This window comes from Acipenser ruthenus, chromosome 1 (assembly GCF_902713425.1).
Source record: "Acipenser ruthenus chromosome 1, fAciRut3.2 maternal haplotype, whole genome shotgun sequence".
NCBI lineage: Eukaryota > Metazoa > Chordata > Actinopteri > Acipenseriformes > Acipenseridae > Acipenser > Acipenser ruthenus.
The window spans coordinates 28346628-28374103 of NC_081189.1; the positions used below are offsets into that span (position 1 = coordinate 28346628).

The window sequence follows — 27476 nt, forward strand, 5'->3', positions numbered from 1 at the left end:
GCTGTTTATGTGTTTTATGGAGTTAATGGTATCTCCCCATCTTTTCACACACTGTACTGTGCAGGCTAATGTTATACTAGCCAGTTTGACAGGCAAAGGGTGATCCTCAGGTTTGAACATTATATTTTAAATGTATAAATGACAACATTGCAGTGCATTTATGATATTAATTGAACCATACTACATTTGAATGAAAAACTGATTCTTTTTTGCTTATATAATCGTATCATGGGAATGTATCGGTTTCGAAATCAATGATTACTACTCCTTGGAAGTAAAACACCCAAGGGACAGTTTTGAAGTTTGTCCTTTCTAAGCATTCTTGTTTTTTTTATTTCTTTCTGCAGGTTTTGCCATTTCTTGCTCTTGGAGTTGGAGTGGATGATGTCTTCCTTTTGGCACATGCATTTAGTGAGACGGGACAGAATAAAAGAATTCCTTTCGAGGTAAAGGCAGAGTAATTGTAGGTTCTTTGAGACACTGGGCCCAATTTTCCAATATGAGAAAATTGCCCTTGTAATACTGTACATTTACCTCCACTCATAGAGGGTCAGTGCACCAACACATTGCTGTGTTCAGAACACACTCCGGCCTCTGGTTTGGAAGCTGATGCAGAAAAGGAACACATTCTTGGAATGTTAACAGTACCTCTTCCCTCTGTGGAATAGCTGTCTTCTTACTCATGCAACATAATTTACAGGCTTTGTTACTTCGGTTATTAAAACCATTTTGCTTCTGTAACTATTTACTTCCTCCCTTATCTATTTTTTTGTTTTCATTTTTCATTTAATGCTACAGAAAGGTGAGAGACAATGGCCTTAACTGCAGCCAGGCATATCTCTCTCCAACAAATATTGCATGAGAACCTAATAGGTGTGAAACTACAGCATTTATCATCATAATGATAATGGAAGGATTCTGGTGCTAATAAAGAGCAAGGAAGTGGACCTCTTTCTCAGAGAGCTGATAATGTTCAGCATTACCGTTCTCAATAGTTGGATCAATACAGTTTAACATTACCTAGTGGAGTGCTGATTTAGAGTTTATTTGCTCTCTCTACTCTTTCTTTACTTCACATTGCTTTTGACTGACTCCCAGCACTAGGTGTGAGGTTTCAGCTCAGAATAGCAAAATGTCTGTCATCTCAAGGGCTGGGGGGGGGGGATACAAGCAACATGTGTTTGCTTGTTTTGTTTTCACAAGACTGGGCCTACCACAGCGGCTTTTGTTAGCAAGCGCCAAGCAGTTTAACTGCCTTATCCTACTGTAGCCTTTATGTGGTTGAAATTGAAATCAAAAGTAAACAGTTCCTTTTGGTAGGAAAACATGATCCCTCCTGTTTGAGAACAAAGGTAGAAACTTGTTGTGTGGTCCTGTTTTATTGCAGTTTTCTTAACAAGGAGAAAGGGGAGGGGGGGGGGGGGGGGGAGTCTCTGAGTTTTTCTTGTCATGCAGTCTTCCTGGCTTACAGGATAAATTGCAGAGACAGCAGTTTATCCTGAAAGGCAAAGAAAAGAATTGTGTAGATTTACCAGCCCTGATGGAAACCAAACAAAATGGCCACTATTTTATATAAAAGGTTTTCAGTGGACATACTCATGATTAGTGATGCTGGTTGTTTTTTAATGAAACTGTCATGTCGACAAGGATTATGAGTGGCAATGTCTTTTAATAAGTTTGGTCTAATTAAAATGATGGTTACTGCCCAGGGATTTGGTGCGCAGTTTAAATAATTACGTTTTTTCCACACAAACAAAGAGCAGGGGAAGGGGGCGGGATCAAGAAAGCTTAATGACTAAACACAAATCCCGTCTCTGGATTGTGTGCTCCATACTCATTTAATCCAGGGAGAGTCTCTTATTTCATCTTCTACCTGTGTAGGCTTAAGTGGGTTTGCCTTCTTAACCAATTCCTTAGAATGGTAACCAAAGATGAAGGCAATCTGCTGCCCTCCACCCCCACACACAAATAGGTAAATTGGTAAAACAAGCTGATTTTTTTTATTTTTCTAAACCATCAAGACTTTTGAGGCCCCCCCTTTCAATGTCTTATATACTAAATGTCTTTCTTTTTTGTAAAGCGTTCGGTATGTTCCATTTACTGGGACTTAATGTGTGGAATTGAAGTATAGTGGGCTTGACTGAGCCCCTTTAACTGTTTCAACACTGCAGACTAGAAAGATGAACTCCACTCAAAATGTCTTCAAGCTGTCATGGTCTAGGACAGTATTTGCCACTCGACAGTAAGATACACTAGTCTTGGGGTAAAGTCTTTATGCATCAGTGTAAGACACAGAAACCCTTTAGAAATATTTCAGAGGTTAATTTGTGTTAATATCTTTTCTTTTTGCCTTCAAAAAATGTATGATGCCTCTCGGTTGGTATTGTAGGTATCTACTACTTGGCTTGTAAATGCTAATATATATCTGTTTTTATCCCTATAGGACCGGACAGGAGAATGTTTGAAGAGAACTGGAGCTAGTGTGGCTCTTACCTCTATTAGCAATGTGACTGCTTTTTTCATGGCTGCCCTAATCCCTATTCCTGCTCTTCGGGCATTTTCCCTCCAGGTAAATGGCAGAAATGCTTTGGTCGGTTTTTGTTTAGTTTAGTTTTGTTCCCCTCTGTTATCAATTCTGACATGCCCTTTTTTCTGATTGATGAGCAAATGCAGTTAAGCTTATGTTACTGTGGGAAAGAAACGGCCTGATTGCTTTAAAAACTTATTACCAGTGTGCCTGATTTCAGTTGCAGATTGCTATGCTAGCTCAGGTAATTCTATCCCTGTGATTACAAGGGGTTATCTCGGCATGTTATGCATCTGCTGTTAATTTGGTATGTTACCGCACATGCTTACTTGAAAGGAGATATACATTCGCCTTTCAGAATTTTTCTGCTGCCTGTAATTGAACAGGCAAGTATGAGTGCCAGTGTTGTATAAGTCAGCTGTCAAAATACTACATGAATGCTTAAAAACTTGAAGTAAATGATTTTAAAGTTAGAGGAGAGCATGTTGCTAAAGGCAACGTATCCTTCATTAGCTCATCGTGGTAATCCTAGCCACTGATAAGATGCGTTGTTCATACATAAAGGAATGATTTGAATCATTATTTAGGTTTGTGTGGTGTGTGTGAGAGCTTGTGAAAGCTTGTAGGATCAGCGCTAGAATGTAATCATCCCCTTTAAAATAAATAAATAAAAATAAAATAAATATAATAATAATTTCCTTAAGGAAAATAATGCTTAATTGAAGCTACTGTACTAAAAAAAACTGGCTGTGCACATTCAGTGTGTGTTTGTCAAACTTTGTCAAGTTAGCATTTCGTTCTCGAGTTTCAAACAGGGTTACATAAATGTTACTGGCAAGGCTCCTGCACTCTTATCTTCAGTTTGTCAGACCAAACAAGAACTATTAAGGTCAGGAGCCGGTTCATCTCCCTGCCTCCCTAAAGTGTGCTCCGAGTCAAGTAAATCTTCCTTTCCTTATCAAGCTTCTTTTTTTGGAACTTGCTACCCATCTTAATGAGACCACCTCTAGCTTGGTACTGTATTTAATACCAAAGCATGTGCTCTTAATAGCGTATATCCACATGTTTCTTTCACATTGTTTAATTTAGCAGGATCCCACCGAAGTTTATGTCCTGCGAAGAGGCTCTTGGTAGAGCAGCTGGCTAAGTTGTTAGTCACACGTCTGTCCTTTCAAAATCTGATGTTAACAAATTGCTATGCGTGCATTGACACTTTTCTGGGAATGGTAAAGATTTGTTTACTACAGTCTAGTTTAGGAAAGCTATGAATCTTCCGTAAGGGACATTGCCAACAATAAAAGCCTATAAAATGAAAGCGATACTTGATGCCTGTAAAGATTTAAATCTGAGAAGCCTGCAGAATGGATATTTCTTCTTTAAGTATGACAGGCTCTTAGTGGTGACTGTTTGCATTGGGGGAGATCAAGGGAGGATCTTTCTCATTTTCATTTCACTCGCTGGAGACTCGAGTGCCTCAGTCTAACGTGAATACAATTTATGGGGTTAGCTGACCTTGGCGCTTTTGCAGATAAACCGTACTATTTCAGCAGAGTCGTTTTGCTTTTGGTAACCTGTGCCTTTACTAGTTTTCCATGCTGCTTGACCCCCGATCCCCTCAGAGGAAATGAAGGCTGTCATATTCACATCCTCCAAATCCAAGGAGTTAAGACAAGGGATTTGGGGGGGGTAGCAGTGATCCTGTGCTGGAGCGGTTGGCTGTTTTTATTTTTATTTATTTTTTGGCCTTGTTTGTTTGTCTGACGGATAGGCAATTGCCTATTTAAAGGTTATTAATTTTCATCTCTCGTTGATGGCTTCGGTTGCTGTTGGATAGAGGTGGGCTGTCTTTGGAGTAAATCATCTGCAGTTCCATATAGGCAATGTGCCACTAAAAAAACAAACAAAAAATGAACATAACTTGGTTCTACCAGATAGTAGCTTCTCTGCATAGTTTTATGTGGTCCCTATTCAGTCCAGCTGGCTATTTCACAGAACCTATTTAATTACTTAAATTCAAGTTTTAGATGCTAACTAATAATTCCAACATACTGTGGCCGATTGACAAAGCTCTAAGTTGCGAGTTATTTACATTTAAATATATATATATATTTTTTTTTTGGCAAAGTACATTTTTATAAAGAAAATACAGTCTAAAACAGTGTCTTGAGTAGCAAATAGTAGCCTATATTACCGGAAGATCAAATCACGCTTGCTTCCTAATTCGGCAAATTTAGTTTAAATACGGAAAAAGACGTGGCAGTCCAGGTCCTTTTTTTCTTTTTAGTTTTCTTTTTTTTCCCTTTTCTTTAGAAACAGCCTTCTGTTATTTTGCACTTTTTATCAAGATTGGGAGCCTTTAACTGATGCAGATCGAAGAGGGAGTTGGCTCTGACCTCTGTTTTTTTTTCCCCTCCCCGGGACAGTGGGAGATAGCTATCGGAGCTTCCATGGTTATGGAGACCCGGTATCTGTAAAGTAATCCAGCTGCTGAAGGAGAATAAATGGTTTCCTGATTAGGCTTTACAAAAGCGAAGCCGGCTCTCAGTCTTGCATGTCGAGGGTTTCTCCTTTGCTGAACGGCTGCTGTTCTGACCCAGGTGCCTCACATAGTTTTCCACTCCTGAATTGTTCATCAAATTAAAAAAATCTGTCCTGATCAGCTAGCTGTGCCTCAGTTGACAAACGGTGCTAAATGTGTTTTTATCCTTGTTCAGTTTTGCATGTTTGCATTTTTCTGAATGATTCATTTTTTGTTTGTTTCAATTACACTCTAACCCTAAAAATCTTTGAGAAAACATATTGTATCAGTAGCAGTGGCTGCTGATATCTCAGAAGACACTGAGGCTTATTTTAGTGATGTACAGTGGCAGTTCTTAAGATCCAAAGTGTATAAACTGTTTGTGATCCTCATTCCAAAGAACCCATTTAGGGGTACTGTTATTGTCGTTTTTTTTTTTTAAAAAAAGGATAATTGTACAGTTTCTCAGTAAAGTAGTAGCAGCTAAGAGACTTAAACAATGATTACACCTCCTGTTTTTAAGTAGCTTAAATGAAGTGGAACTCATTTAAACTTAATTACTGTTTAATTTCAAGAAACCGTACATAACAATTATGTACTATGAAGATCCCATCTTTCTGGCTTTTTTGTGCCCGGAGCACTACATAAACGCCAATGGGATCTTTTTAAAATTCCTTAAATTTGGTACATTGTACATATTAATCAGAAACATTAAAAACATGAAAGGATCTGAAGAGTCATGAACACCCCTAGCTACGTGAGAAAGATTACCTTATTATAGGAACGAGTGGGTAAGCAGTACAGTATTCGCTTGCATACAAATATTCAGTTCAGCTAGCTTTAGCTTCACCTTCAATTAGGTTGTTTGATAATACAGATCAGTAGTTGCTCTGGATAGTAGTGTTCTCTCATTAGATTTTGGGGTGGGTTTTTTATGTTTTTTTTTTTAATCCTCTTCTTTTCAGCAGAACAAACAAGTTTCAACAGAAACCTTCCCAGAGTATTGTATGAAAATCCTTTGCGTAGCTGCGTTCTACTGAACAATAGTGAATAGCGTTGCCCCCTTTCCCCTCTATCCAGTCCCTATCTTTTCTGGAGCCCTGTTTTGATTGCTTGATGAGTTGTAGAATGAGAGGCTGTGAAGGGGAGGAAAGACAGCAGCAACTACGGTAGCTGTGGGAGTTAAATAAATAAATAAATAAATAAATAAATAATATATATATTTAAAGAGTTTTGGCAACTGCAGAAGAAGTAGCAACCACAAAATAAAAGAGACAACAAAGTGAGGTATCTGGCAGAGAGCTGGTGCAGGCTGACAGGAGAAAGGTGGAAACGCAGCTGACAGGCCTCATCATACGCTCATCACCTTTAGGCTATGCAGTACACCCTCCCTGCCTGGGTGGTCTGGCAGGACCGGAGGATACAGCTTTTACCTTGGGCAGGGCCCCAACCTACCAGTCCTGCTGGCTTCTCCCACAGCGCCTCCGGTACAGACTTTCTTTCTTTCTTTCATTCGTTCTTCTTTTTTTCTTTTTACAACAGCAAATCTGAAAGGAGCAAGATTACTGATTTTCTTTACAATAATTGATTAATAGAAGAACATAGAATTACACAAACTGGCCCTATAAATCTTTCACTAGAGTGGCAAAGGCATCAAGAGTACAAAAGAAGGCTTTTTCTTCTTTTTTTTACTTTCAGCTGCTTTCATTCGTGAGTTTCCATTAGAGATTAAGCATATTGATTTCTGAGATTTGTTGATAGAGCTCTTATGTAACTGTATATTGATTGTGTAAAATATACAATAAATAAAATAGAAATGCACAATGCTAGCGTTTTTGTTTTACCTTTAATTAAATGTAAATCCGTGACCAAACAAACATCTGAACTAACACCTCAATTTAAAGCTGCAGTTGAACAACATCACTCCATTTTTTTTTATTTTAGGAGAGACACATGTCTGGAATACAGTAGTCTAAATTCAGTGTACACTAGGTAAGATACAAGGCAGTTTTTCACAAGCCCTCTTCAATCATTCTTATCCTAAAAACTACAGTTTTTAGTTTTTAAAGACTGTTATTCTGTTATTCAAATATGACTCTCCATGCTCAAACCTGTTAGGGCACCAGTCATGTAGTAACAGACCAGCTAAAGACCCGTTTGGTTTTGTATCTTTCCTCGTAAAATGTACCCCTCGTGTCACAAATGAATAACCTTGATCTCCTCAAGAGTTTTTTTTTGCCTGGTTTGCCATACCTATTCTGACCTCCCACAGTGGAATTGTTTTCTTCTTCAGCCTGCAATATCTTTATAGAAGAAACCACATGCAAAGCGTTGCTATCTTTTAAAAACAAGAAAAGGCCCAAATTCTGGAAAGCCTCTCTCTCTCTCTCTCTCTCTCTCGCTCTCGCTCTCTCGCTCTCTCTCTCTCTCTCGCTCTCTCTCGCTCTCTCTCTCTCCATGTTTTTTTTTCTGCAGGGATATTTTTTTCTTCTTTTTTATCCTTTTATCTTGTGAAGATTCCTCTCATGATCTAATGTATTCCTCTTAATGTTTCATAACAGTCTTACTTTAATTGGAGCTTTCTTTCTTTGCCGTTTTAATGTTGGTGTCAAGACAGATTTCTACACAGATCGGCAATCCCAGTCATTGTGGTTTTGGCAAACGCAGTATAACTTGCAGCTGGTGAAGGCCCGAAGAGCGTTTAATAGCGATGTGGGAAGATTATTAAGTGTGCAAGTGGTGCGAGTAGCCTGGAGGGGTTTAACCCTTTGGTATACTAGAGACAGGCAATCTGTTTGTCTTTTTTAACTGCTAACTGTTGTCGTAAATTAGCTTTTCGCGTAAAAAATTAATAATCTGTAAATGGTTTGGGAAGTGTACATTTGTTTTGTTCCTGTGGAAGTGCTGAAGCTAATTAAAACATTGTGACGTGAATAATAAAATGCACACAGTAGTGTGACCTTTACAAAATGTCTTGGTCTCAAAGGAGTCTTACCAGAGTCTGGAACTCAGGTTTGAACTGCTGATTGGGATTAGTGAGTTTACTAGACTGTTGCCAGCACCCACCTGCTGGACACTGTGGAAATGTTTTTTTTAAACTGAGCAGGATTGTCTGCCTAGTTGTCCTACATTGTGCATGATTGCCTTCTAAATATGCAGGCAATCTAGTGAAAACTATTTTTTTTTACTCTGTCTGAGAGAAACCAATTATTTTCATAATGGGGGGGGGGGAAGTTAAAAGACTTATAACTTTTAAATACAATGTTCAGTTGTTGTTATTATTATTATTATTATTATTATTATTATTATACTACTGCAGGTTATGCTTGTCTTTGTATGTCCCCTCCCCGTCCGGCCTATTTTAATTAGACGATGTATGACCTACCCCAGAGGGATTAGTTCTACACTTTTGCTATTCAGGCCGGCAACTTCAAAGTTAATTCAGACTAAGTATGCAAATATCTTTTTTTTTTTTTTTTAATGAAGGAGTCGAAGTCACAACATCAAAAGGATTGAAGTTATAAAAAAAACCCTCAACATATACAAGTGCTGAGGTCCCTAATTAGTTGAACTCAAAGCCCTGTGTGCACAGATTGCAGAATGGAATGTCATACAAAGTATGCCATTTGTTTTCCGCAGGCCGCTGTTGTGGTGGTGTTCAACTTTGCTATGGTTCTGCTCATCTTCCCGGCTATTCTCAGCATGGACCTTTACCGACGGGAAGACAGGAGGCTTGACATTTTCTGCTGTTTCATAAGGTAAGATGACCTGTGTTTTTGGTCATTGTTTGTCCCCTGCAGTTTTATAGCCATGTACCGTGATCTGTGATAGCAAATGTTAACTTGAAAACATTGGAAAAAAACCCCTCTGTGTCACCCTGTGGTTCCCAGTGTTAATTCCCTACACTTTGTATCAGATTTCACTCCATCCCATTCACAATCATCCTTGCTCATAGCAGTAGCCTGCTTTGGAGAACTTTAATATGAGCAGATTATTAATACCCAGCAGAGTAACGTAGTTTACAGTTCATTACTAGGCTGCTGTGGATGCAGGCCCCTCTAGTTTAATTTGTGTTTCAATTAGAAAATTGCATTGTGGAAGGTATCCTGCTGGAGCCGAGCACTGAGGCCTCCCCTCGCTTCCTGTCCACAGTGCCTCACATTTTTCCTTTATTTTAAAATGGGGGGGGGGGGGGATCCAAAGTACGCTTAAGGCAAATATTTGCTCCACAAAGTCATTTTACTGTAATTTGCAGGAAATAAAACTAAATTCACAAAAAAGACTGTCGTCATTACACTGTTTCTATGTAACAAATTGTATATAAATCAATTTGAACATACATTCCTGTTTGTGGGGGTTTCAGTCTATCCCTTCAGGCTGCCCCATTTGTAACCAGTATTTAGTAAACAAGAACGTCTTCTTGACATTTGAAGATTAAGATCTCACTGGCAGCATGGGGGCTGGTGGCTTCATCTTTTCCACACTGTGATCGAATACAGGAGGTTCATTCAAGTAAAATACAGACTTATTTACACTACACTTATTTAATGCAAAGGGGCGCAATTTTCAAAGCTCTTCACTCCAAGTTGTAATGTTTTTGTATAAAAATGAGAAATACACCTGGTAGAGAAACAAAACTAGAAGTGAACACATCAGGTAATTATGTCAAGTTATTTTATAAATTACAGTTAGGCTGTTTATTTATTTTTCATTTTGTTAAAATAAATAATAGATAGTAATTTACCGTTTGGTGTAAAAAGCATTGAAAATTGCCCCAAATATTTCTTTTTAATAAATGTTTTTTTTTTACACAAGGGTTTCAATTGAGATCATTACTAATATTTAGCAATAAAGCACGTGTTCAAATGTGAGGTGCTTAAGGCTAAACGGAGTGAGCTTTACCTGGTCTGTAATCTGAGATTTTGAATTATTTTTACATTTCCCCCCAGCCCTTGTGCAAACAGGGTGATTCAGGTTGAACCCCAGGTCTACACAGATAACGGTGACGGCAATCGCTACAGTCCCCCGCCTGCCTACAGCAGCCACAGCTTCACACACGAGACCCAGATCACCATGCAGTCCACTGTCCAGCTCCGCACAGAGTATGACCCACGCACCCAGGCCTACTACACCACTGCAGAGCCCCGCTCCGAGGTCTCCGTGCAGCCCATCACCACCACCAATAACAATACAAACAGCACGAGCAGCAACAGCACTGCACCCGAGAACCTCAACTGTCAGAGCCCAGAGAGCACCAGCTCTACCCGAGACCTGCTCTCCCAGGTCTCAGACTCCACTTTTAACTGCATAGAGCCACCATGCACGAAATGGTCACTTTCTTCCTTCGCTGAAAAGCACTACGCCCCCTTTCTGTTAAAACCAACCACAAAGGTGAGTCACTCCAGCATTTTATCAAACAACAGCAAAGCTCCAATATATTATCAAAGGCCTATATTAGAGCCTAAGAATATAGCCGGGTTTAGCGTGCTGGACCACTAACGATTCTGGTTGCATTTCAGAGAGGCATTACATAAGGTGCCAACGAGCCTCTGGCGCAGAATGGTTCAAGGTTGTAAAAACTTAACCTTTCCTTACTTGTTTTGTACATCGAACAAGTACTAGTTATGGCCCTGCATGTTTGCATAGCTAGAAAAAGTCTTCTTTCTGGTTTGGATAAGTAGGGCTTTAATTTCTTCTCTACACACACTTTATAAATATTAACCTCACTGAGGAGTGACAGTAATGGTAGGGAAGTATTTGAATGGCAGGCATAGAGGTTCAACTAGAAGGATGGCAAGAATCCATATTGGTTTAAAAAAATTGAAACCAGTTTTCTTACAGCGTTCCTTCTCTGCAGGTTTTGGTGATATTTCTTTTTCTGGGTTTACTCGGAGTCAGCCTGTACGGAACCACCTGCGTCCGAGACGGCCTGGAGCTGACGGATATTGTGCCTCGGGAAACGAGGGAGTACGACTTCATTGCAGCTCAGTTCAAGTACTTTTCTTTCTACAACATGTACGTTGTAACACAAAAGGCAGACTATGCGAACACTCAGGCCCTGCTCTATGACCTGCACAAACGCTTCGGCACTGTGAAATACATCTTACGGGAGGATAATGGACAGCTTCCCAGAATGTGGCTGCATTACTTTCGAGACTGGCTACAAGGTAAGACAATCTCCAGCCATTTTTCTTGTAACTGTTTGTCAACAGAGTGTGCTTTGTGGTCTAATGTGTATTGGTTCATTGCAACTGATTTGAAGAATTTGTTAATTGACAATCTTTAAGAGGTCATTTGTCTTCAGATAGCAACATAATTATCTATGGTGTTTCTCCAATTTAGCATTTTGTGTCTGCTCTGAAATTATTGTCCCCAGTTAATTCCAGTTAGGTTTGAACATTGACCAAAAATAATTTAGAAAAAAGACGATTTTCTTATACCATGATATAAACTGTTGGGATTCTTGAGTTAATTCATAGCACATTTCCATCCCTGTCAGCCACTGTAAATAAGACTCCTATTTTATAGCAGTTTCACCCATTCCAGGTTTTAATACAAGCTTGATTAGCCACAGTGAATAGGTAACAAGCTCAGGTCTGTCTTATTAAACTCATAGGAAAACCAGGAATGGGTCAAACTGCTATGCAGTGGGAGTCTTATTTCCATCCCTGGTTTAACAACACAACTCCTCACAGGAATATCTAAAGCAGCTTTTGGGAAACAATGCCCATTCAAGAACTAAATACAAATATTTCTAAGTGATTTCATGTGAAAATTTGAAAGCGGTGATTGTGTTGTTTAGAACTAGAGCCCCACCTGTCAGTGTCTTTTATTTTCGTCTTCGAACACTTTAGCCTTTGTGCTTCCAGATGTGTTTGATCTTGGGAGGGGGTGATGTGTTTTAATATTGCGGTTAGAAACAGTTTGATAAATGAGACACAGAAAGGATGATGAGAGGGTAAACGTCTTGTCTCAGAAAAGGACCACAGGCACAGAAAGAATACTGTTTGGGGGGGGGGTCAAATCATCTATATTTCAAAAACTATTAAACCTTTCCATAATCTTAATGAAAAAGGCATTCCCTTCTCCTTATGCAATTGTGGTTTTGTCTAAAACAGTGTGTTTGCGGTTCAGTGGCTTCAGAAGGTGCTTCTGGAAAAGAGTTAACTAGATTGAGGGGAGACAAGACTTTATGGAAGCAGGCTGCTGAAACTGAAACAGCTGTCTGCATCAACTTCAGCCAGGCTGGAGGTGACTGTGATATGTCCCAGGCACGGCACTGATGTCCAACTGTAATTTTATACAAATTTGCAACTGACATTTAGACCTCTTGAAAAAGTTGAATAATTAATTGGTGGTCAGAGGGGCTTGAGTGATTCAGTGGAACAACGTTTTGAGATTGAGGAGTTACATTTTTGAGGGCAAATAGGCCCTATGACGTTTCTGACCATGGAGAGTGGGATCAGCACTTGGGTTTCATTCTCAAATATGACCCTCGCAGAGGGCCCTTCACATTTCTTCAGATGGAAAACGGAAGACGTGCTCTTAATCTTTTAATAACAACAATGTAAGCCACCCAGATATTTCACTGGCTTGCACATTTGGGATGTTTGTGTCCATATTTTCTGTAGCATCCTTGTGCTACAATAGGAGCATATTTATTTATTTATTTATTTACTTACTTACCTACTATGCATCCAATGGTGTTCTGTAGACTAGAATATTTTTCAAAAATCTGAATTCTGACGCTGTACGTTCTGTGCATTTCTAGAACCAGACATATTTGTGTAAAGGTTCTGCAGTACCTTCCAGGTGGGAAGCATTTGGAATAAAAAACACATAGCAGTAATTTATGAATTACTGGAAAACACATGGTAGTTAGCCATAGAACTTTCAGATAGCACGTCTAGCCCTAGATTCACTGCTTGATTATTTCTGAATATCAAAGCTGTCTCTGCTTCATTCACATTTTTTTCTGTTTACACTTTAATTGTATTTGTTAGATTATTAGTTATTTTATTCTTTTAATGTCTTTCTAAGTATCCACACTATGACAAGACATTTTTGCATTGTTTCCATTTTTAAAACTTTCTGCATTTATCCATCTTTAGATATGTTTTTGATATAAAAACTTCTATCAAGGTAGGAGATCATAGTAGCCAAATACAGGTGTTGCTATAGGAAACGGTATTAAATCAACGCTATGGAGTGCAAAAAGTTTAAAGCTAATGGTTGGAACAGTAGTTCTTTCTAAATTAAACCTGGGAACTGGACTGTTTTATAGATTGAGAGTTCTTTTGATGTGCATATATGGCAGGTGTTTGAATTAAGGATGTGCTGTACTCGGTGCTGGATGTCCTGCTCAGTCCAGAATCATTAAGTATTATTCTGAAGACTTTCTCCCAATAGGACATGCTGTGACATCAGTAAACAAGTGGGTTACATGCCTTTCTTATACTTGTGCCTTTCCTCCTGGCCTTTGCCAGTTAAAATCAATCCTGTGCTGCTTCAGCACTGCTAGCCAGGAACCACTGAGCCACTTGAGCATTAGTGGTAAACTGTTATTAACCCCCTAACCCCCGCTTTAATAACATTCCTGTACTTTTATGCTGCTCTAGTCTAAAGCATTCCTACCAGAGGCCACACTGAAAATGGGGTTTGGGAAGGGGAGGAGGGAGGGATCTTTGTAATTCCCATAAGTGTCATTAACCTACTACCTCTTCTTGCTAGCTAGTTCTCTCGCTCGCTCAGTCGCTCACAGGCAAACGGGCAGTCCTGAGAATTTGATGCAGGTTTGACAGGTGTGTTCCCTGTGCTTTTAAAGAAACCAACCTGTTTGCTCAAGTGTTTATCTCGCAGGTCGATTGTGGGAGATTAAGTGAGGACAAACTGGAATTATGAAGCAGACCCTGAAGGTCTAGCTTTTTCTAGTTTCTCTTATCTCTTTACAGCAAGTAGTTAACCTATCAGATCTGTGCGAGTGATGGTTTTGATTACAGTCCCGGCACAGCTGTGAGGTGAGCCCGACAGCTTCTCTTTCTCCCTCAGAGCATGCGGTTTGTCATCTGCTCTTACAGAGGCTCGTTGTGCCTGGGACACTGCTTCCTGTTCCAAATCTGATTTAAATTACCTGCTTGGAACAGCCCGGCACACCACTGTGCTCCACTCTTACATTTTTGTTTTTGTAAAGGGGGGTGGGGGTGGGGGGGGGGGGGGGGGGGGGGGGGGGGGGGGGGGGTTGGTGAGGAGGAAAGGAGCAGTTAAGACTGAATAGGTGTTGGCAGTGATCTTTACACACGCTGGCAACAAATCTCACAACATGTATTAGCTCCACCAGTCGGAACAGATGGAATAAAATGATGAAATTCTATTCACTCTCACTGCTCTCTGTAAGAAGCAGAGTTATGTTAAATAAATATTACAGAGAATTCTTTTCTTTTTTTTTTTTTTTTAAAAAAAGCACAATTAAACTTGACACCCCTGCTCAAGAATATTTTAGTTTCAAAATAGTCTTTTATTTAAGTTTGCCCCCCCTCCCCCTTAAGGTTTGCAAGATGCCTTTGACAGTGACTGGGAAGCTGGTAAAATTACCTACAACAACTACAACAATGGATCTGATGATGGTGTACTGGCTTACAAGCTGCTGGTACAAACGGGCAACAGGGATAAACCGATCAACTTCAACCAGGTAAGACACTGTAGTCTGTTTTGTAGTCCACAGCCAGATGCGTGAATATTATTATTATTATAATAATAATAATAATAATAATAATAATAATAATAATAATAATAATAATAATAATTATAATAATAATAATGTATATTTCAAATTCAACTTAAACTGGATTTGTGAAAGAACACATAGAGTAAAGTGTTACCAGTAAATTTAAATTGGTATTCAACAATGGCTGTTTGAATGGATATCGGATGAATCAGAAATGTTTTGAGTGGGATAAACAGCTTAAAGTGGTGGATGGGCTCTACAACAATGGATTATTTCCACTGATTTATGAGTGGAAACAGGCAAGGACATGAAATATTGGCAGACTAATCTGTGATAAGTTATTTATTATTATTTTCTTTTAAGTTGCTCACCTCACCTGGCTTATAAATTCACATTTTATTGATTGTTTTACCAAATTTCGGAATTTAAAGCTCTCGTTGGGGCTGCTATAGCACTCTGAAAAAGCAATTCACTTTTCATTCAAACCATTTGTCGCAGTTGGTTCCTTCAGGCTAAAAACTTCAATCTAATGATCATCACAGCGTCTCTGCTCATTTTCTACTCCTTTTCTAACATTGAAGATGACAGCTTTACACCGTGCATTGTTCAGAGTTATTACTCAATGTAAAACATGGGGCTTTATGGCAGAATACCACGCATCACTTGGGTCTGTTAAAGAAGTCTTGGAGAGGAATGCTAAAAATCGTGCCTTTCTTGCTGTCGGATTGAGATAACTCGGCATGCGCCAGGTAAAGAGCATAACAACTGTGCTAGACCGCAGATCCTGATGTAATTTCCTGTGCCTGGGAGGGAGAGAGAGTGCTTTGCCTATAGGGGCTGCAAGCTGCACTGTGTGCTTCCAAAGACAGCTTGAAGACATACAGTTGTTGCGTATCCTGCCAGTTAATTGAATCCAGATCTTTGGAATCCAACTTTTTTTTTTTTTTTCTGTACTGCTGTCACTGTTGTGTTTCATTTCATTAAATTGAAAGGACCTGAACTTGGAGTAAAGCCAGGGTTCCGAATTAAAAGAAGGAAAAGAAAACTCAATCAATGTGTAATAGTAGCTTTTCTTGTAGTAAAAACAAACAAAAAAAATGTTAAAAAGCTATGAAGCTATTTAATTAAGATTTGAGAAAATTGTTTGCATTGGTAATCTTGGTGCCTTCTGAATTTTAATAACATACAACAAACGCGTTAAGGCTTATAATTGCTTTATCACTTCTGGCTGACTGGAACCCCCCTTCAAACCAACGCACGCACGCACACACGTACACACACGCACAGACAAACGCACACACACACGCACAGACATTTATAAACTTGTTCTCTGATGATCCAGGTAAATGGAGCACAACTGTGCTTTCATGGTGCGGGGCATTTTCCGAATCCACAGGTCAGGAGAAGCAAGTGTAAGTAAAATGTGTACAGATGTTGTTTTATTTTTCTAGCTCTCCTCCATTTGCTGGGTGGCATTTCCTTCAGTGTTAACAACAGAGGTTAACTGCATACAGACGTGCACAGGGACCCTTGCCAATTTTTTTTTATTGTTACGCTAACTTAAGCCATTTTTCTCCTGAACTCCCAACTTTCAGAATGCAGGATTTATTGTTTATTTTATTGGTATTCTTTGATGGGACTACCTTATTTCAAGTGCACAATGCTAGCAGCACAGGGCAGCTGTGTGTTGTGCTGTATAAAACGATTGTTAGGAGAGCGTGAGGGTGCTGAGAGAGAGCCAATCCTGTCTGTCGTTCACTACTCTGAGACACAACCCTATTAGACTGGCCTGGAATGCTGCAGTTAGTATTACTTACTTCTAATCAGGGCTGGATATTTAGGGCTTGTGCTTCAGGTAAGCCAGCTGGGATACAAAGTTGTCTCCAACACGGCATGTAGCGCACCCTTTGTTTAGACTAAATACATCTACACCTGCAGATAATGACCATACGTCCTTTTTATTAGCTTTCTTACTGTTAATGGGATTTGCTTTTTTTAAAATTTGAGTTTGTTTGAAGCTCTGTGTTTTGTTTTTCTGTTTTTGCAGTTGACGAAACAGAGGCTTGTAGATGCTGATGGAATCATAAACCCCAATTCCTTCTACAGCTACCTGACTGCCTGGGTCAGCAATGATCCTGTGGCCTACGCTGCCTCACAGGCCAACATCCGTCCACATCCCCCAGAGTGGTTTCACGAAAAGGCCGACTATGTGCCTAAGACCAGACTGAACAGTAAGTGAACTTTTACCACTTCAATCAAACCAAACTTTCTGGGTGTCCCTGGGGCAACCTTTGTACTTATTAGATATAAAACAAATAGGTGAATGGTAATGTACTTCCCTCTTCTGCCAATATACTGTATTTTTTTTGTTTGTTCTTCAAAGTAGTATTACATTTTTCAGAATTCAAACATAATATAAGAATATGTATAATCTGTATGACGAGTTAGCGCTTTATTTGAGTTGTTTGGACTGTTTCCAACTCTTGGGTGCAACCTTGTTTTCACTTCAGTGTGAGCTAGGATGAAAAGGGACATTTTTGTGCTGTTAAGTCATTAATACAATACCAGCATGTGGGCTGCTACACACACACACCTGTGCTTAAAACCAGACTTGTTTATGTGCATGTGGGTGTGTGTGCACTGGGAAGGGGCAGGGGTTATTGGTTGTGGAGGGAGAGGGAGCAGAAGGAATTGCCCCTTGTACTATTAGAGAGACCCCGGATTGATTTAATTTGAGTTATCTGGCTGAGTGCTAGTTGTGGTTATTGGGCTGCAGCAGGGGGGCTCTGGAAATGCGATTGGATAACAAGCAAAAAGTGTTTCACTGTATTTGAACCCCGGAGCCTTGTGGCAGCCTTCCAAGTCTTGTCTTAATGGAAATTTATAGTTGAGATTATAATAGGGCAAATAATGTTTTGTAAGTTGGCTGAATGACCCTGCAGGGGCTGGAACACACAGAGGCAGCAGCTAAACACTGGCTTGCTTTCTTGCTTGCTTGGGACTGATCACACTGGACTTAACCCAGTGGTTCAAGATTTTTACATATGTATTTTTTCTTTTCTTTCAGTGCAGGACAGTCGGTGTTGCAGCAAGCATTTAGCAAGCTTATAAATTTAGGTGTAATTATAGGGGTTTAATGTCAGGAGATATGCCCAGGTGTGTGGCATTTTATTTAATAACTGATCATTTTTCTGTCAGACTTTTTACTTTGGGAAGTGCTTAAGATATTAGGGTGTGTTTTGTTTGGATTAAAGTGTTTTTTTTTTTTTTTTTTACAAGGCCTTGCCGTGTATATGCTCAGTTGTGTGTGTAAGACCTCGTTATGCTTCTTATATTCCATCCAGTTTTGTGTCTCCATCACACTCTTATATTTAGAAAAATAAAGATTACAATCATGTTGCTGTGTTCCAAAACAGACAGCACTTCTGTACAGTCATGCAATAGGGACAGTATTGAAGGGGCTCTATTATAAAGCATTGTGTGAACCATGGATGTTGCTGGCATTAAATTGAAGATCTGGATATTGTTTTAGTGACAACTAAATCTAAACATAAATAAAGCACCAATTCAGAACAAACACAGAATAAACAAGCCCACCCCCCCTTGAAAAGCCAGCTGTTTACAGTTGCTCTTCAGCAAAAAACAATATGAGCTTCTTTTTTGCGAAGGGGTTTAACAGTTTTGTTCTGTTTTTGTTTCTCTTAGTTCCTGCTGCAGAGCCTATCGAATATGCTCAGTTTCCTTTCTACCTCAATGGACTACAAGAGACACCCCAGTTTGTGGAAGCGATCGAGAGGGTCAGGACAATCTGTAACAACTACAGTGACCAGGGGGTGCCCAACTATCCCAATGGCTACCCCTTCCTGTTCTGGGAGCAGTACATCGGCCTGCGCCACTGGCTGCTCCTCTCCATCAGTGTGGTGCTGGCCTGCACCTTCTTGGTGTGTGCCCTCCTCCTACTCAACCCCTGGACTGCTGGTATCATCGTAAGTTCAGATCTTTTTTTGAAAGTTTGTGCTGCAGTTGGGAAGGATTGATTTGTGGTGGTGAATGCACATTCATGTTTATGGATATGTTTATGCACGCTGAAGAACTGCTGTAGCTTTCTCACTCATTTCCAGACATGTTTTTTTTGGTGTATCTTTCAGACCATTTTTTTTTCTTTCCCTTTTGACCTTTTACAGACTGAGCTTATGCTCCAGAAGACAATTAAATTGATCTTTGGTTTCAGCAGTATGCCTCAAGTTGAGTTTTATTGGTCTAAGACAATTTGCCTGGCCTTGCTGCTCTTTAACAGAAGACCAACTGTTCCCTATGGGTTTTCTGTTTTGTTTTTTTAAGCTTCAAGTTATATAGTCAGTCACGAGGCACCCCTTCCCACCCCCTTAATTACCACACAAGGCTGGTGGGTTGGTAATCTTGGGGCTATGTCTGTGCTTCCTGTGAGGAAGGAAAAGAAATCAAGCTTTCCATTAAACCAAAGGCTCTGTCGCATGCCAGTATGCTGTTGATGTAAAAAGCTGGCAGTATCCAGTACCAGATTCTTCCACCAGGAGACAGTGGCATTGCTATTCTGCAGAGCATCTGCTACAGAGATTTCAGTGGAATTGCAGTTGAATAAATAAATAAAACTTTCTTTGAGTGAATTGAATCAGTTTAGCAAAGTTTGCACAAGATGAAGTATTTTATCATTTTAACTACTGTAGGTTTATTTATTTATTCATGTATTTATTCCATGATATTCCATTATTCTATAATCATAGCTCATTGCAGATTTTAACAGTCTTAATTTTTAGAGAAAGCTGCTGCTCCACTAAGCTTGTGGCTGAAAAAAAAAAAAAAAAAAAAAAAAGAGTGAGCCGTAGTTTTCTAGCTGGGAACCTCATGTATACAGTAAGGGTGTCTTGTTAAGTTTAAGGTAGTTGTTTAGTCTAGTGGAGCTTTAAGAGACAGTTGTTTAAAGTGAATTAGGATGTAATTGAAGTTACCCGGGCAACAGTTGCCTATTAGACTGAGTGTTTTTTTTTTTTCTCTCTTTTTTTGTCTCAAAACACTGTAAGACCAGGTTCAAAGTTATTTTGCTTTGTCTCATCTCCTTTTCAGTGTTTTACTACAGAGAAAGTTTTAGTTACCAGATTCCTCTAAAGCCATGCCTTGGATTTCTTGTTCATCCTTACATTTTACAAGCTAGATGAAAGAAAAAGTTATAGCTCGGCCTCAAATTTAACTGTTTGCTTTGTCCGCCCCCCCTCCCAAACCAACTCCCATGAACCCTCTTCAAAGGCAGGAGGCCCCCCAGTAACTTGACACTCATCATCTGATAATGGCATTTACTCTGGTACTGGCTTTGGGCTTACCCAGAGTCGTCTTCAATGAACTCTGATTTTCTGCAAGAGACCCCAAACACACACACAGAGAGTGAGATTGAGAGAGAGAATACCCACCAACTTTTTCATCTTGCCACTAAAAAAAAGAAGTAAAAAGATGGAGCTGTCAGTTCACTGAGTTTACTGAGGCAGTGGATGTGACTTAAGTAAAGAAACAAAATTTGCAGGCAGAGAATGTTTTTTCCTCCTTGTCCGACCCTAATCAATAGAGAATTCATTTCAGCGCCGCAGCATTGCCCACCATCTCCTTGTGGAACTGTTTTAAATTTACATTTGTAAGGTTCATTGCCTTTTTGTTCTGAGAAACGAGTGGAGTGGGGGGTCGTTGGGGTTGGACACACGACATCTTGGTTTTTGTGTTGATTTCTGTGAAAGACATGTTCCGACTGTGGTGCTCCTGAAACGTAAATAGAAGAAAGGGGGTGAAAAAGGCAGCAGAAATCATTCTGTCTGTGAGATTGTCTAACTCAGGGGGTTTCTAATCCTCAGGTGCTGGTCTTGTCCCTGATGACTGTAGAGCTGTTTGGAATGATGGGGCTGATTGGAATCAAGCTGAGTGCAGTCCCAGTGGTCATCCTCATTGCTTCTGTGGGAATCGGAGTGGAGTTTACAGTTCATGTTGCTCTGGTATGTACACTGGCAGCACAGCACCACATTTCCCAGATTAGCCCTGCTTTTGTAGGCCCCCTCCCTCCCTCCCTCCTTAAAGTAAAAATGGAAGTTTGCCCATGGTGGTCTAAATGTTATGCAACATCTCCTTTCCCAATGCTTGTTGCTTTTACCCTGTTTTGCAGCCAGGAGGATTTAATGAATCAGACAGCTATTATCATCTGTAACAGAGGTGATTTTCCTACATTCATTCAAGAGTTGCAACTTGTTGAATTTTTCCATGGTCCAAAAAAATATTAGTTACGTAAATATTGTGAAATAGCATTAGCAATACACATTATTATTATTTACCTATGATAAAATGTTTTTTTAAAGCTGTGGATAATATTTCCCTCTGGTAATATTTACATGTGCGGGTACACATATATGCAGTTTAAAAAATAAAAAATAAAGAAACCTCGGGCAGAGCATATGGGATTCTCACCAGAAACATGGGGCTTTCATTACACTGATCTTATCTTCTGCAGGCCTTCCTAACCTCCATTGGGGACCAGAACCGCAGAGCTGTTCTAGCACTAGAACACATGTTTGCACCTGTGCTGGACGGCGCTGTATCTACACTGCTTGGGGTGCTGATGCTTGCCGGGTCTGAATTCGACTTCATTGTCAGGTAAAACTTGCCACCACCCACACCACCATCTTGTTGTTTCAGTTGTGTTGTTGTTGTCAGTCAATGACATGGACATGCTTGTTTTCTCAGATGAGTTTCAGGTGGTCACAAGCATTGCAGACTATTGCTGCTTACACTTTACTGACCATTGAATGTTTCCTGTTTTACCTTGAGTTAGCTAAGAATTGCTCGCTTGGGCTCCCATTAAAGACCTGCTCTTGCTCTGGCTTCTGTAAGCAAAGGCATTTACCTGAGAGACCACAGAGCGGGGAAGCAGCCTGTCCTGCGCTCACTGCTTCTTTTGTTCTTGCTTTTTTTGAGAACGTTTTGCCTTTCTTCTGCTCACACGTGGCATTTTTTCAGTGCTTGAGTATTTGTAAAAGGAAGTGCCTTGCAAGATTTAGTTTCTTCTGGTGGTTGACACAATCCTAACCCGTGACAGGGAACAATAGCAGTGGGAGAGAAATTATAAAAGGATAGAAAGTATAGAAAGGTTTTTAAATCTTTTTTTTGTAAAACTTGTTTGTTTAACCATTTGTAGCTCTTTGAAAGAAAAATAATCTGAGTGATTGAAACTCAAAAGGGATGTTATATATTTTTGTACGAGAGACCCACCAATTTAATTGCCTTTGTTAGTTAAATTGTTTTTACAGTGTGAGATCAATGTAGGGTGATACAACAAGATGAGAAAATGTATGAAGGTCACCATAGGTGTTTTATGTATAAATGTACATATTATTATTATTATTTATTTCTTAGCAGACGCCCTTATCCAGGGCGACTTACAATTGTTACAAGATATCACATTATTTTTTACATACAATTATCCATTTATACAGTTGGGTTTTTACTGGAGCAATCTAGGTAAAGTACCTTGCTCAAGGGTACAGCAGCAGTGTCCCCCACCGGGGATTGAACCCACAACCGTCCGGTCAAGAGTCCTGAGCCCTAACCACGACTCCACACTGCTGCCTTATGCTAAGAATATGCTAAGAAGTATGCTAAGAAGTCCAAAGCTGTTCTCTGATAGTTACAACGTAATCTTGTGGAAGAAAATTAAGTTGAAGGATTTACTGTTTGAGCTAAAGGCAGCCAGTTGCTAGTGGGTTTAATTAAGATTCAGGAGTTCATCAGCCCAGACAAGGGAGCAGGGTTTTTTGGGGAATTTGAGAAGAGCCGTGAAACAGATGGCTTTCCTACACCAACAACCTGTGGAGTTCTGCAAAGGAAAAAAAATAAAGTGGCTCATGTTCGCTGTAACACTGGCTCTTTGTGACAGGCGCTTGTGGCTGCTGGAGGGGGGTGGAGAGGGGAATCTGAAGTAAGCTAGAGGTAGGGCAGAACAAATAAATATCTCAGCCTGGAGCTCAGGTACAAGTCTGGCAGTGCCCTAACCCTCATGGCTGGGAATAGACTGACCGTGTTTCTCCCCATCCACCTAAAATAAATAGTGTTGGGTCATAGGTGAATTGAGGCACACCAGGGAGGTGGCTATTGCTGCCACTTTATCTCATCAAGAGTTGTTTAGACAGGGGGCCTCTGTTTAATCAACTTGTGATTGCCCTGTTTAAGCTGTGTGTTTTTAAAAATAATTTCTGCCTCAACACAGATTTGCTGTTCACTGCAATTAATGTTTGCATCCACTTTAAAATACCTATAATGATGTTGTGATTCTAAAAACTGATTGATCAAACAGACATTTACTCAGAGTGGATTATGGGCTCACTCTGTTTCCATTTTTTTGCAATGATATTTATTTAGCTAATAAAGAAGCAACTGTTTGGCTTTTTGACTTTTTCCTCCCTCCTCTTGTTTCCGGGCAGAATCTGGCCTCGACTCTTCTTGTTTTTCCAAGACAAATAATAAAACAAACTCTTCTGACTGCACTGACTTGCTCTGTTGTAGTGATTTAGAGAAATGTAGAACAGCTGGTAGGCTAACGAGATTGATGAATGAACTGTCCATTCGGCATTCACAGAAATCAAATCCTGAGTGTGTGCTAAAGAGTTGGACAAACAAAATACTGCGATCTCTCCAGCCATTTCTCAGCTTTATACTAAAAGAACCTTTGAAATTCAATGACAAGTCTTTCAACTATGTGTTCTTCATACAGCGGCATGTGTTTGTACGAGTACAATTTAAAAAAAATAAAGACTTGTGAATTTAGTCTACTTATTAGGTATTCAGAGTTGTTATTAAAACGCTATAAATCCGTCGGCATTATAGTTAGGCTTATACTTAAATTTAAAGGCCACCTTCTTTTTGAACATGGATCATACTAAATAAGGCCTTTTGTGCTTGCTGAGTCCCGTTGAATAAAAAGCAGAAGCCAGTGTGTTATGTTGCCACACTGTCAGGAGAGCCTCTATTACTCTGGCAAATCCAATAATAAAAAAATGTCTCCTTTGGAATCATTAGTTATGAGTATGTCGGTGAGTTTAGTCTGAACTCCAGCTGTGCGGCATACCAGCTGGCAAGACCCGTCCTCCCATTGACAGGCTTACCTTGGATCTGCCGAAGGATCCCAGACCTTAACCCTAAATGGTGGGAAAGGACAACGATTTGGGCTTTCTTTTTTTCTTTCACTTCTGCAACTCCTTGCACAGCACTCGAGCTCTTTTGCTTTCTTTCTTCTTCTTTTCTGTTTTACGTCTGAATTGGCGAAGGCAAAACAAGAGCATTCAGAAATTCTAAATTGTCCAACAAAAGATTAGTTTGCAGTGCAGCTACGCCATTGTGAAATGCTCTTATTCACAGAAAATGCTTTAGTTTGCTACAGAATGGACAGCGTTTAATGCAGAACACTGGTCCCCATGTTCTTAAAAAAAAAAAAAGTGCAATTTGAGCTATTTAGTCTGAACGAAACGTAGAATTGTAAGCGGGAAAGTTGTGCTTAATATTATTATTATTATTAATTTCTTAGCTGACGCCCTTATCCAGGGCGACTTACAATTGTTACAAGATATCACACTATTTTTACATACAATTACCCATTTATACAGTTGGGTTTTTTTTTTTTTTTTTTTTTTTTTTTTACTGGAGCAATCTAGGTAAAGTACCTTGCTCAAGGGTACAGCAGCAGTGTCCCCACCGGGATTTGAACCCACGACCCTCCGGTCAAGAGTCCAGAGCCCTAACCACTACTCCACACTGCTGCCCTTTTAATAAAGGGGGGGTCTTACCTGATACACCAGAGTTTTAATAAGGGATTCAGCTGTAAAATGCAGGAGCATTTCACAGTGGATTAGCTGCTGAGAGAACAGCCCCTCTCTTCCTCCTAGACTAAATTGTTTAAATTCTACACCCTTCACTTCATTTGTTTGCTTCTGCTGGGTTTTCATTAGTGAGGCCCCCTCATTGTACTTGTGCTTTGAGTCTCTTCAGCCATTGACTCCACATTCCGTCATTTTTTTTCAGTTTGCTTAACACAGTTATAACCGACACTGCATGTGCCACAGAAAGGTTTTCTGTGAATCATCCAACTAACCTTTGTTTCCTTTCTTTCTTTTCTGTTTTTTTTTTTTTTACTAACACTTTTGCTCTTTGTGGCCTCACAGAAGGTAAACACATTTACACTATCTTCAAACTAAAAACATGTTGTATGTGCTTGTATGGAAAGAGGTTTCAGAGAAGTAATTCAGGATTTTCTGTTTTAATAGGTATTTCTTTGCTGTACTGGCAATCCTGACTGTGTTAGGTGTTCTGAACGGATTGGTGCTACTTCCTGTTCTGTTGTCATATTTTGGGCCGTATCCTGAGGTAAGACCTAAATCTCTTTCGAAGTGACTGTGTATGCGGTTTGTTTTATTTATATGTGCCTATTAGTTAGCTCTTTCAACATTTCAGCAGACTAGTAAACTAATTTAATTTGATACTGTATATCATTGCTGAATTTTGTTTTTTTTCAGTGTAAGAAACAAACTACTTAATCAGTTATGATAGTTAAAAGAAGATAACTCATTATATCCAACTAGTTCAAAAGAAATGAAAGTAAACCCAGTAAAGTAGTTTAAATCTTAGAAAACACACATCAGCACATGGAAAAGTAAAACACCATGACCTACATTGTCAGTTTATACATTTTAAAAATGCTAGTGTTACAGATGGACAGGTTCCTTGATACTGTATATCACTGAATTCTGATACGCTCAATATTTTGTACCAAAAAATGTCCTAGCCAAGTTTCATCACAAATGTATAGGCAGTTCTGAAGCTGTAGATGTAAAAATGTAAGTTAAATAAATATAGACAGACAGACCCCTTCTAATCACCAGCTTCTCATAATTATGTTTCTCATACTTATGCTGGGGATGTAGTGGAGACCCTAAGCATACTGTGCTTTCAACTCTCTAATGTTGTGTATTGCTGTTCCAGGTTTCTCCGACTGATGGAAGGAGCCGGCTGCCCACCCCATCTCCTGAGCCACCTCCTCGCATCGTGAGGTTCACGGTCCACCCCAACCACGTTACCAATGGCTCCGATTCGTCAGACTCGGAGTACAGTTCTCAGACCACGGTATCAGGGATCAGTGATGAGCTCCACCTGTACGAGGGAGGCCAGAGCAATGCTCATCCCACACACCAGATCATGGTGGAGGTCCCAGAGAACTCTGGCTTCCCCAGGTCCACTGTAAGTCCTCAGAAGCTCAACGCTAATTCTACCTTGTATAGCATGGACTGTTGCCTTTTTTTATTTAATTTTTTTAGGTTTTAGGTAAAAAGTCCAGAACCACCTTTAGATATCAAAGACAGCATTATATTGACCAAGGGAGTTTATAAAACAGGAAATGAACACATGTCTAGAGTTAGATTTTACTTGACATTTTGCTTGACATTATTGTTTTAACAATCTGGACATTGCTGCTCATTGTGGCTTAAAAGCACAAGGACACTGTGCTAGTTTTAAAGTAAATTTGGTATTCAAGATTTTATAACAAAAATACAAATAAAAAAATTGGTCTATTTACCAACATTCTTTTAATAAAGACATTTCAGGTGCCAACATGTATTTTCAGGGAGGTATAATTCTACTTTAATTAAATCAGTTATTTTTAATTATGATGTTTAATAATGCCTGTAAGGCTTATCAGAATAGCTTGAATGTTCAGATTAAACCTTGGTGCAGTTGCTTATTGCAAACTGCAGTAAAAAATTCTACCATAATTAATAAAATAAATAAATAAATAAAAAGTCCACATGATGGTGGCTTTAAATGTATTTTACCCTTACCAAAGGCAAGAAACTGATCTCCAGATCCAATGACACCAAATGTTTTGGCCAATATATTTGCAAACTTCTTTTTGAACAGTTCCTCGACATGATGCTTTTTCTAACTGCAGGTTGTTCAGCCGATGTATCACCAGCCCAGAACCAGACTTCAGCCTCATCCTCCAGAAGATCGACCCCAGCAAGCCTGGAGAAGCAGCAGGGACCCAAGGAGGGAGTCGACAAGGGACAGCCAGCAGCAGCAGCATCATCAACAACATCAACATCAGGCACCTCCTCACCGGCCGCGCGTGGACGCTTTTGAAACTTCTACTCAAGGGCATTCTGGCCCTAGCAATAGGGACCGCTCTGGACATCGCTCCCGCTCTCACAACACTAGACACCCGCTTTTCACTCCCACAGGTGCTTCCGTGCCAGCGTACTGCCAGCCTATCACTACTGTGACTGCCTCAGCCTCGGTCACCGTGGCTGTGCACTCCTCCCTGCCCGGACAGAACCCCCCTTACAGGGGGTTCCCGTCACGTGAGGGGTACCAAGAGACTGACCAGGCACCATTCGAAGACCCCCATGTGCCTTTTAATGTCCACAGCGAGAGAAGGGGCTCGAAAGTGGAGGCTATGGAGCTGCAGGACGTAGAATGTGAAACGAATGGTGGAGGCGGCAGCAATGCAAGATAAGGTGAGCTCTTGTGGACGGAAACAATGTACTGGGTCCCAGCTTTTGATATTTTGCATCAGAGGCTGACAGTATGGTCACAAAACAATTTAATATAGGAAGTGCTAAGCAGTTTTACCTCAAAGGCCAGTGTATGTCACG

The 27476-nt window shown here is 39.9% G+C and overlaps 1 protein-coding gene across 2 annotated transcripts in view; it reads left to right on the plus strand.

Moving 5' to 3' along the window:
- Window positions 1-27476, plus strand: part of LOC117973031 (protein patched homolog 1-like) — a 54044-nt gene that overhangs the window by 23672 nt on the left and 2896 nt on the right. For both annotated transcript variants that reach the window (XM_059035067.1, XM_034923942.2), the window contains exons 11-23: window positions 348-446; window positions 2444-2569; window positions 8685-8803; window positions 9995-10436; window positions 10903-11212; window positions 14591-14733; window positions 16817-17000; window positions 18475-18755; window positions 20646-20783; window positions 21293-21435; window positions 25095-25194; window positions 25810-26064; window positions 26774-27338. In XM_059035067.1, the coding sequence (XP_058891050.1) occupies window positions 348-446; window positions 2444-2569; window positions 8685-8803; window positions 9995-10436; window positions 10903-11212; window positions 14591-14733; window positions 16817-17000; window positions 18475-18755; window positions 20646-20783; window positions 21293-21435; window positions 25095-25194; window positions 25810-26064; window positions 26774-27337 (2904 nt within the window). In that variant the 3' untranslated portion in view covers window position 27338. The remainder of the gene's footprint in view (window positions 1-347; window positions 447-2443; window positions 2570-8684; window positions 8804-9994; window positions 10437-10902; window positions 11213-14590; window positions 14734-16816; window positions 17001-18474; window positions 18756-20645; window positions 20784-21292; window positions 21436-25094; window positions 25195-25809; window positions 26065-26773; window positions 27339-27476) is intronic.